General features: G+C 45.5%; 1 protein-coding gene across 6 annotated transcripts; it reads right to left on the bottom strand.

The window, feature by feature from the left end:
* Window positions 1-8: 8 nt before the first annotated feature.
* Window positions 9-9,480, bottom strand: plat (plasminogen activator, tissue). Of its 6 annotated transcripts, none has more exons than XM_057033962.1 (15): window positions 9,004-9,479; window positions 4,977-5,038; window positions 4,721-4,847; window positions 4,401-4,532; window positions 3,653-3,763; window positions 2,929-3,103; window positions 2,747-2,838; window positions 2,490-2,664; window positions 2,316-2,401; window positions 2,147-2,206; window positions 1,844-2,048; window positions 1,633-1,769; window positions 1,371-1,511; window positions 1,118-1,266; window positions 9-1,013 (listed from the first exon to the last, which is right to left on the bottom strand). In XM_057033962.1, the coding sequence occupies exons 1-15, from the start codon at window positions 9,335-9,337 to the stop codon at window positions 846-848; spliced, it is 2,154 nt and encodes a 717-aa protein (XP_056889942.1). In that variant the 5' UTR covers window positions 9,338-9,479; the 3' UTR covers window positions 9-845. The 6 variants fall into 6 exon arrangements, with proteins under 6 accessions (XP_056889942.1, XP_056889943.1, XP_056889945.1 ...); XM_057033963.1 differs by having other exon boundaries at window positions 4,802-4,847; window positions 9,004-9,474; XM_057033965.1 differs by lacking the exon at window positions 9,004-9,479 and adding an exon at window positions 6,136-6,285.
* Window positions 9,481-11,358: the final 1,878 nt, after the last annotated feature.

Here is an 11,358-nt window from a genome sequence, read left to right as displayed (position 1 = left end):
GCAAATGATGCATTTTGTATACTGTTTATTAGCCCAAAAAGATGATGGTAGATGTCTGTATAATGTCAAAGACAATAAATTATTTAAGTACAGTTTGCAAAATAAGTGCAGTTTATACAAAATAACAAACATAAATATTAAGTTGAAAAAATAAAACAGTCATGGTCACAAAGCGAACGTTTTCTATGGTGCTCTGCAGTCTAAGTTTGGAATATGAGACAAATAGTTGATTATACTTTGAGAACTTTCATAAAATCAGAATTTACAAGTTATTTACATTCTGGGCTCAACCCAGGTTTTGTGTACGTGAGAAAAAAACCAAGTGAGATTGAGCTTCCCCCATAACGAAGCTTAAAAACCTGACACAGGTCTGAATGTCAGCATTGTCAGAGTTAAAAAAAATCTGAACCAGCAGATAAACTTGTGAGCTGGCAAACCTAAAAATGTGGCTTTTACGCCAACATGACGTCACAGAAATAGTTAAAAAGCACCGAAACTCCTGTTCTGAGCAAGTGCTTGTGTTGGGTGAAGAACAGCTGACCTCAAGTCAGCCAGTGTGACTCCTATATAAACCAGAAGCATTGGACCATCCTGCTGTTTCCGATTTTTGTCCTCCCAAAACCCTCAGTATGCTGAGAAAATGTCAAAATTCTGAGGGTGAAAATACAAAAATATCACAGATTAGCTGAGGTCCCGCTTCTCTAAAACCTCATCTCCCCATCTCAGGGTGATGGACGAAAGCGACGAGAGTCTGGTGGTCTTCCCTGGCCATCTCCTCAAGGATAACTGTATCCATGTTTGACCTTCACGGTCCCTAAACTGCACCTGCTCTGTCTCTCGTGGCTTTACAAAGGATTGGCTTTCATTCTGCCATTGATCCAATCGATGTAGCGGGTGACGCGGGTATAGACCCCGGGCTTGTCCTTCTGTCCACACCCATCACCCCAGCTGATCACGCCCATCAGGGTCATCCTGTCGTTGTTTCGACAGACGAGAGGACCCCCAGAATCTCCCTGTGGTTAAACCAGAGCCAAAAGGAAAAAAAACACAATCAAGAATGGGAAGTTTTGTGACATTGCGCAACACTACGACCCCCGGCAGACTGTGACATTCTCACCTTGCATGCGTCATCCCGGCCTCGGGTGTCGCCCGCACACAGCATATTGGAGGTAACTGTCCGTCCCGACAGCACGTCCGGCACACAGCGCTCATTGGGCCACAGGCGAACGTGGCCTCTTTTAACGCGCTCGGAGTACTCAGGTGAAACTGGAGACAGTAATTATGTTAAATAGTCGTATGTGTAACGCCGCCCTCTGCTGGACAATCTGGGGAATGCCATAAAACTGCATGAGTGATTGAGGGCAGCTTACATTCTGTAGTTTTTCCGTAGCCCGAGATTTCGCACTCGGTCCAGTCGGGCAGCACCAGGCCACGTTCGGGGAGGCACACTGGGTAAACCTCCGGAGAGTTGATGGCACAGATGCCGATATCTGTCTTCAGCTTCAAGAGGGCTGCAGTGGGAAGAAAACCAATGAGGGAAAGTACGAAGAAAGAAGGGCCCAGAAACGTACGCCTTAGTGGTTAAAGAGGAGTTTGTTTCCGACAGGTTAGAAAACCGAAATGCTCGCTTACCGATGTCATTGTCGAATGTTTCTGACTCGAACTTCTTGTGTATCCAGTACTTCTCGACACCAAAGATCTGCTCGCTGCTGGAATTCATTTTCCGGAAAGTTCTCCCCAGAATCACCTCCAGATTTTCAACTTTCTCACTGACAAGACGAGCATAGAACGTGTTTCATCTCCTGCAGATGTGTCGGCTTTACTGCGGCGGTTCCGCTCTTACTTTTCTTCAAAGCAGTGCGCCGCAGTCAGGATCCAGCAGGAATCAATCAGGACCCCTCCACATCTGTAAAAGTGCTGCTTGTGACGCCTCTGGAAGACGTTGATGACCGCCTGCCACGGCTGCTCGGTGATGTCGCTCTCTCTGCCCCCAAACATGCGGAACACCGGGTGATTCAGGGTGTTGTCCAACCGCTGGCCGCAGGTTGCTACAGAGCGGACATGATGGTCGGTAATGGTTACTACGCGCCAAACCCATCAGAGGAAGTGGAAACGGTGATCATCACAGGACGTGAAGCGGTAATACCTTTATTATTAGTGTTGGTAGGAGCACGGGGGCCAGAGGTGGTCAGGATGGCTGGTTTGGCTAAATAAAGACAATAGCTGGGTCAGTCTGATGACACGTGACCTTTGACCTTAACTGTTTGAATTCAAAAGTGACTGCATCTTGATTATAGGATCATGGGTTAACTCACAGCATTTAGGGACATCACACAGCTCCCACGTTAGACGCATGTTCTTATAAACGTGGCACCATGGACCTACGTCCCCATCTGGATTTCTGTTGGATAAAGGGAGAAGAAACTGCATTGAAAACCAGACTTTTCCAGACTCTTTTCCCTTTTATTTCTATATACTGGAACACCTACCTGCAGAAATTGTGGCCGCCCAGCCCCAGCTTCAGTGCATCAGACCTCCAAGCATTGTTGAGCTTGTGCGTTATGGCCGGGTTGTCCCACGGGAGGCAGCGAGAGCCGCTCTTAGTGACAGACGCGGTTCCTCTGTATGTCAGACCAGAGCCCAGCATGCATTCGTGGTACCGATCTGCTCAAAACAAGCAGCGACACAAAGCGTTAAGGTGGTTGACTGCAATCGTTCGCTTGAGCACATTTGTGAGAAACTGCACCTTCAGGACATTTGGGAACAGAGCAGAACTCCCAGATGACCTGGGTGCCTTTATAGACGAAACACCACGGGGTGCTGTCGTTGTCAGGGTTCCTGAGGGGGAAAAAAAGGGGACAAGTAAACATTTAAATGCTCCGGTTTCTCCACCAGGTTCAAAACCGCTTTGAGTTTCCAGCACTTTACCTGCAGAAGTTGTGGTTGCCCAGTCCGAGGCTGCTGGCGTCCGTCTTCCTGGCTGTGAACCTCCTTCCTCTCAGTGTTGTGGAGTTCCAGTTGATGCACTCCGCCCCCGAGTGGCTGATGCTCCATGTGCCACGGTACCCCTCACCCCGGCCCACAGCGCACTTCTCATTAGTGTCTATTGAGGAGAAAAAACTAGTTTTACCAGGATATAATGCCCGATATTTCATCAGCCTCGTTACAAAAATAACTTGGGAGGAATTATGAAGTTTGTTTATAGAACCAGTGGACCCATTTGCGTCAGCTGGGGTCCTCGTGAGCTTTTAAAGCACCTTTTTCTTTTTTTTTCCGCAATTTGTGGTTTGCAACAATGGTCAACCGTAAACTGTGTTGAACGCAAGAGCCGGCGGAATTATTGGGTCTGGACATCGTGTCTCATTACCCTTTTACTTGGGTTCGAATAATTATCCCACTGAAAGGGTGGGGCGTGTCGAAAGCCGTAGAAACAAAAACATTCACATCCCAAACTGTCTTTCCGTGGTTTATGGAGTTTTTTCTTCTCTTTTCCAAACCACGTCTCTGGCGTCAGAATGTGACTTTATCTTGACGCGTTACCAGCTGCGACCTTCATGAGGCGCATGAGTCTTTGGTGTATTTGGGCAAAACAACAAAGCGTGATTCCGGAATGAGTGGCTTCATTGATTAGCGTGATTTAAGAGGGACTTACTGATCTCACAGTGAGTCCCGCTGAAGCCCGTCGGACACTGGCAGATGTAGTCCGAGGTGTAGACGGCCTCCTTACACGTCCCTCCATTATAGCACTGAGAGGTGTAGCAGCCTGTGAACAGACACACACATCTGTCATCCCTGTGCTGCACATGTTTCATGGAAATTTGATGCATATGTGTGTGTGTGTGTGTGTGTGTGTGTGTGCCTGCTCCGTGGCTCTTGTATCACACCCCGTATTTTTATAGCTTTATAATGTGATGTCATTCTTTTTTTCTGGAGCAGAACTGGTTCGAAACCATCGTCACTCTGCTTTTTCATTTGTTATTTCAGCATTTCCTAAATACTAGTGTTATTTAAAAAAAAAAAAAAAAAAAAAAACTGGCAGTTTGGCGGTCTGAAAATGTGGTTTGAATTTATCCGAAGGCGCGGCGGTCGAATTCACGGCTGGAGTGAAAGTGCTCAGGAAGCAATGCCTGGCAAGGTGCATCTTAGACTAAATACACCCACTCAAAAACACAGAAACGCTGCAGTGGGTCATGTGGCGCGCTGGAATCACAGGGATTATGGACACGTGAGTGGTGCAGGCACACTGGAGGAGAGGGACAGTTATGTGGTAGGACAAGGACACAGAGACTGGCCGAGAGATTCATATTAAAAGAAGCTGTTAAAGGAATTTAAATCGGACGATCAACACCTGAGTGCGTGTGTTTGTGTGTGTCCGGCGTTACGCATCCATCCACACTCACTTATGACAGGCACAATGTGACAAAGTTCTTGTCCTCTTGCACAACGGCAATATTCCACACGCTGGCCCCTCCAACGCAGCCAGGTTTCGCCAGAACTACGCATGGCTGAGGTCTCGCTATCCACACAATATACTGAGAAAACACACACATGCACATGGAACATTAGTATACGTGTAAAACACACATCTGGGTCACATCACAGCAGGAGAAGCTCGCTATGCCGACAGGAAGGAGCACAAAAACAGTGAATTAAAAGACAGTGAGGGTGATTGTGGTAGTGTTATTGGGGGTAAAAACTATGCAAGTGTGATGGGGCTCACGGGAGGTGTCAAGGGAAGGTGGCGGGTTCTTGACATGAATTATCAAAAGCGTCCGTCTAGATGACTGCCGGTCAGGCTCACCTCTGTAAAATCGGGTTCCTCTTTTCGTGCGAATGAGGTCTACCTGCTGCAAGAACACAGAAAGCTTTTTAAAATGTTATGTTGCTATTGCTTCTGTCTTGGTTTGAAATAACTTTAAAATTATTTTTAAACAATTACGGCTTCAATATTGGGAAATGTTGGGTGCAGTACTCACGTTGTCCGCTAGGCAGCAGCAGAGAGCAGACAAAAAGACGAGGAAAGTTCTGTTCATGGTCGCTGTGAAATAAGAATAGAAGTTGTGAATTGAGACATTTATATTCTACTAGACGGAATTGAATATTGATAATAGTAATATTGGACGGTGATCACACTATCAGCCCTGGTCACCTTCTCCCAGCTGTATACTTTATCTGTACAGCTTTCTTCCTCTAAGCTGCTGCAGGGTCACACATGAGGGGAAATACTGGACAAAGTCAGGTGCTTGTAGGAAAGTCGTTTTAGTTTAGACAGAATGTTTTAGCTGACAGGGGAACATGTTTCAGTCATCTTCCTGCCTAAATGGTTTTCCCATTTATCCTATTTCATCTATGACTTCCAGGATGGGAGTAAACAGGAAGGAGATTATCCTCAATGAATCCTAAATTAGATGCTGAGCTCCACATCAAAAACAACCAAGTGGGGATATTTCTGAAGGGATGACAGGAAGCATGCACAGCCGAGGCTTTGTGCACCACACTGACAGCATTCCCCCTCTAAACAGAAAACTCCCAGCTGTGTTTTTGCCACATGACTCAAAAAGGAGAACCCTTGAGCAAGGCTCGTATGTCGCTTTAGCACTTTCCTGCTAGCTTTTAATATTAGACTAGTTCCTTTTTCTCTTTTGAAGGGGATTATTACCTGCGGCATAGAGGTCATGTGACAGCTGCCATGTGTCTGTTAGCAAAATACCTCAAAAAATTATGGGTGCATTTTAAGGGAATTTTCAGGAAATGCTGATATATATTTAAACTGTCCTGCAGGTGTGAGGCGCACACGCAATATTTTAGCGATTACAACAAAGGGCTCTCCAAACTAAAAGAATTGCTGTATCAGCTGTTGACGCCACATGAAAGATTTTACAGACAGACACATGAGCTCACGTTTTCAAGCCCTCCCCTGAATCATCATCTGTGGCTGAGCGAGATAATAAAGAACAGCACTGTTTTCATACATCAGTTAAACAGCAACGCACACAAAGTGCTCAGGAATGTGGGGCTAATTATTGTCGCTACACCAGACTTTACTTTTTCGCTCTGCTTATTGTCCAAGGGAACTAAGAGTCCCTCTCAGGGTCGGACTTTTAAAAACAGCCACACTTATTCACACTCACTCACCATTAAGAGGACGGGTCCCCTGTGATCTCTCTTAGCCTTTAGACGAATAAAAAACACCCAACGACCTGCACTTTTGCCCCCAGAACGAGCCTCGCTGGCAGGGCCACAGCAGCCTCCTTTTCCTTTTTGTTTCCTTTGTGCAGCTGTTGGGCTCTGTTTGCTCCCTCTTGCCCTGTCAGCTAAAAACATGTGTTTCCTGCTAAAGTAATGCCAGAGAAGGCCTCGTGCGATTCAGGAAATGTGCATGCATATCAACATATGGACACACTCAAACATGCAGCACATGCACGCGTCCGATTAGACCGTGTGTCCATCCCACCCCTTTTAACACGCTGTGGTTTGGGTCACACAGGGGGCCCCGTGTGGGCGTTCATCTGAGGATCCTGCAGTACAAATGGTCCATGTTTGTGTTGTGTTTGTGGTCTCTTTTGAAACATTTAATGCACTTGAACACACATAATTGTACACAATTAAAGGGTGCTTGGGGCCCCCCAACTTTCCCTAACTAAAGGAGAAAAGAAATCCTTGATTAAAAAAAAAAAAAAAAAACACATCTCCAGATGAGTCGATATGCTCTAGTAAGCATAAACCACTGACCCACTAACGCTGAAACGATTAAGGCATTTTTCGGTTACACTCAGTTGAGACACGTTGAGTCGCAAACGCAGCCTGAAACAGTTATTGCGGTTCTCCTAGTAGGTCAAATATGAATGGAAGGAATTAAAACAGGTTTGGATGCAATGCCAAGCAGACGGTGAGTCAGCCGTGGCTTCACAGCAGTGGCCTGAGATGCAGCGCCGAACCCCCACAAACGTGCAGCGGATCTGAAGGCCTCGCCCTCTGGGCCGCCGTGCACTCCGCAGTATTTTCAAAAGTGCTGGGACGGCCGCCGCCGTATCTGTGGCGAACGCACTGGCACGGACGTGCAATGATGATTCTGCTCTGAGGCTGCGAGGGCTACAGGTGACACATTCTTGTCTTCCAGTAACAAGGAGGAAATGTCAAAGTCTAAAATTGGTAGTGTGGTTAGAAGGCATGCAGGAAACATAGTTGCACCTAAATGTGACGTTAAGCTCATGTGTGTGTGTTTCTTTGCTAGTGAAATATTAAACCTTAATGGCGGATGGGTGGACTGCCCACACTGGCACCCAGAGGATAAAGGAAACACTTTTATGACACCATTGTAGCACTTTAACAGTCCTTAGTTTTCTGATGACAACAATAGTTCTGAGAAGTGCAACATTTATGGGACATAAACTGTATATTTCTGGCCAAACTGGCTGGACATGGCTGGGATTTAACCTGACCAATAGTTTCATTTACGTCTCTTGTGTGGGTGTGCTATGACATTTAACGTCATGCTGGTGAGCCGTGAGAAGGTATTATGCATTCCTTCCTCCAGGATTTTCAGTCAAGCTTCACAAAACTAGTTGCGGTCTAAAGAACAGAGGGTCACATTGTTGTACTAGACCATCCCTCTGTGCTGGGGAGCCGTAGGCTCGGTTATTAACAAGAAACGGGAGCCTGTAGCCAAGACAAGTACATGTAGCAAGAGCAGGTGTTGACATTAGAAATGAAATATATGGGAGGATGAGAGAGGTATGTGGAGATGAGAGAGAAAGAGGAGAAGGGGCCTGGCGGGGGGGGGGGCAAGGGGATGAATAAAAAACCCAGAGGTCAGCACAAAGACTGTGAGTCGTCCTGAGTCACCCCAGCTTCCAAGGAGGGTCGAAGAAGAGGAACAGATGGAGGCAGTGATAGGATTTCTGCCGATTAGCAGCATCAATAGATTCACACACAATTGAAAGTAGTCAGGCCGCGCATTAAAAGGAAGTTTTTGTCCGGAGTTTCAGTGACCCGCAGCTCGAGACTGAGCTCTGTTTATATGTCCTGCACATCAGATTGGCTGTGACAGCCCTCGCTCTCGCATAATGTGCACCTTTCTGGGAGCATAAGAGTAGAGGCTAACGCTTGAGGTTTTGCTGCTGCTGTGGCCATTGTGTGACCCATCTTTATCCTCTGGCTGACATACTCCACGCTGGAGATTTACGACCCGTGAGTCAGAAACACAGCTGGCCGTGATGTCGGGAATGCTGCTAACGGATACAACTTCTACTTTCTCCCCACCTACAACTCGCTGTTGGAGCGATAAAGAGTATCAGTGGTGACGGATGTGCCGGGGAGGAGGATTCCCAGCTCCAAATCCTCCAGCCCATTAGCCTGATAAGAGCCTGGGATGCTTTATGACTTATGGCTCTATGTCATAAAAACACACGTGTAAAAGAAAAGGAGTAATAACAGAGCCAGTCCTTGATAACAAGCGTCTGCAGCGTCCGGCAGCAGCAAACTGGACCGCCGGCATTTCTAACAATGTAGTTTTGTGTCCAAAAAGATTTAAAGTGATGTCATAGGGAGATATGAGTGAGGAGAGCTTTGACTGGGAGGGAGTGTGAGATGGGTTTGTGATGATCGAACAGGTTGATGAGCGCAAAGAAGGTGAAAAAATGAAATGATAAAAAAAACAAGGTTGAAATAAGATCATAAAAGTGACACCAGCATAATTACAACCCTCAAAATCAGTATTATCAAAACTGTGAAGTGTCCATAGAATTGGGTTAATTAAATGTATCCATCTTTTAAAAAACTGCTTAACTTCGGTGAAGGTCTTGTAATATCCTATTACTACACCGCTATGTGCAACTCAAGCCCTTGAATAATACACGCCTGCAAAATCCTCACAGTTATTCGCTCTGAAGCGGACAAATTGGTAGAGATGAGCACAATAAGACCACCAGCAGAGAACAGGCTGGTGCACGAAACTCCTCCATAAAACCGGTTTTAATCGGTTCAAAAAACCCTCCTTCTTACCGAGTTTGAGATCTTTTGCGTCTTCAGCGTATCGCCTTCTCAGCAGGAGCTCTTCGGCTCGTCCTCTCGCAGTGAGCTGAGCTCCACGCCGCTGGCGCCCTTTATCGCTGCGCTCCGATCGAGCTGGTGCGTGTGAGGGGAGGGCTGCTGTGACCTCAGCGGAGAAACAGAGCTGGCTGGGCCGGATGAGGAAGACGATGATGATGATGATGATGATGATGATGATGCAGCCAACTGGGCGGTGCCGATACGGACGGGACTGTCCCGAGTGATTCAGCGGGGCAACGAGGCAAATTGCACATTTTACCCCGAAACTTGTGTAGAAATTGAGCATTAATTGGTCACAATCTTGTATTCAGCCTCCTCTTCTCTGGAAATGTGTTTTTTGGCCACAAAACCCTCTGATTTCCTCACAGTTCCAGCCAATTTGGTGTTGATTTGTTCTCTTCCCATGTGTTTTTGATGATAGAACACACGGATGCACACACACACACACACACACACACACACACACACACACACACACACACTCTATAAGTGAGACTCTCAGGGTTGATAATCCAAGATGCATTTTGCAAAGTTCTGTTACTGTTTTGCCTCAGAGAAAAGCCAGATTGATTAGAAATTCTGGTCAATCATCCTCTGTCACCCATAGTTTACATTATGTGCCAATAAAACACATTTGTGACATTTATAGAGGATTTTAACGCTATAAATAAGACTGTTTTTGTGTTGTAATTGTTTTCTGGTTTAAAGAGTCTTTTATTAACCCTGTTTTGTCTATTTAACACAAGGTATCCTATATTTCCTTTTTAATCATCAATATGTTGGCGCTCATTAGAAAATGGGCCAATTGGAGTCTTAAACTACGTAAGGTTTGTCTTACTGGACGAGGAAACTGTAGAAAGCTCACGCCAGCATGGGCAAAACATGCACTCTCTATAGAAAAACACTTCACTTGGAATTAAACCTTCATACTACGTGCACTTTTGAGATAAATCACTTTTGTTGGATTTTACAGAGTAAAACGCAACTGTACAACTGATCGACGGGTTCTGTTTACACATCTTGGTCTCTGTTGTTTACCAAAATAGGCAATAGATGAGAAGTTGGCCCCGTTTTCTGGGTAGCATAAACACGAATCGCTCCTTCTTGCAAACATTCCCAGTGGAATGAAGGTGGTGTCGCAGCCCCACAGACCACGTCGGGAAAACGTCTGAGCAGCACGGAGATGAAGATCTGTCAGCATCGTATTGTGTTTTCATCCGAGCGATTCATCCCAAGAATAGCAGATGATGAAATGATAAACGTCATTTTCTGGAAAATCTAGAGTGCATCACCTCCAAACACAACATCCGTAATGATTCAGCAAAGTCCGACAGGTTAAGAATGTGCGCAGGGGTCATCAACCCGGTCCTACGAGGCCCAGAACCAGGGAGACGCTGGCATTCACCTGGGATCCCAAGTTCCTTAGTGAGAGCGGTGGTCTACCTCGTGGTACAGAAAACCAACCTGGAGTTTGGAGCCCGTGGGACCCCTGCTGTAAGGAATGTTGGAATAACTGTTTTGTGACAGAGGATCTGGTAATTTAATAAAAAAACACCCAGCATTCCAGAAGAACGGTAGTAATAAATGGAAACGCCATTAAAGGAGGAGTGCCACTGAAGAGGGGATGTAAACCCTCACATATAATGAGATGTTACTTAAGAGTTTACAATTGCAAAACTAAGACTGAACGTGTACTTTATGAAGCTAACATATCATACAGATATTTTTGTAGGAATACTAGATGTTTTTCAATCATATAGTATGATTATAGCTATGTTGTTGTAGTAGTGATGCACAAATCACTGTTAAATCAGAATGTTTCAAAGTCTGATCCCTCTTCTGGTGCACCCAATAAACAGCTCATTTGATGGAGTAGCAGCTAAGCCAGGGTTAAAACAAAGTTCTTTGTCAAGAGTTTGGTTTTAGTGTGTAACTACAAAGAAAAAAAGGTTCCTTTATTTGTCCCACAATGGGGAAATTTACAGCGCAACAGCAGCAAAAACACGCAGGCAAGTGACAAAAAGGTAACACCGCAATGGTCATATTTAAAGCCTGCAAGTCCTGTTCTGAGAGATTGACTCACATCAAGATGTAGGGAAATAGGATTCTTTTTAAATACTTTCTGCTGGGTACTTCAAGGTTCTTTTCTTGTTCCGCTATTCTTTTAGTTCACTATTCTCACATCACCATACAAGTCTACTGAAGAATAATATCGAAAACCATTCCAGGAACCCAACTGTCTTAGTTTCACATGCCCAGAAAACGTCTGTATTATTTCAAGTTGAACTTAACTTTAACTTAACTTCA

Source organism: Takifugu flavidus, chromosome 5, assembly GCF_003711565.1.
Source record: "Takifugu flavidus isolate HTHZ2018 chromosome 5, ASM371156v2, whole genome shotgun sequence".
NCBI classification, from domain to species: Eukaryota; Metazoa; Chordata; class Actinopteri; order Tetraodontiformes; family Tetraodontidae; genus Takifugu; species Takifugu flavidus.
The sequence above is the reverse complement of the archived record's forward strand: the minus strand, read 5'-3'. Positions and strand labels throughout refer to the sequence as shown.

Excerpts from the sequence above, each read along its gene's own strand:
- plat (XM_057033962.1), bottom strand. The coding sequence starts at position 9,337 with ATGCTCAATTTCTACACAAGTTTCGGGGTAAAATGTGCAATTTGCCTC. Across the intron at positions 5,039-9,003 it reads CGCAAAAGATCTCAAACTCG|CGACCATGAACAGAACTTTC; the intron begins GTAAGAAGGAGG and ends CTTATTTCACAG. Across the intron at positions 3,104-3,652 it reads CGGGACTCACTGTGAGATCA|ACACTAATGAGAAGTGCGCT; the intron begins GTAAGTCCCTCT and ends TCTCCTCAATAG.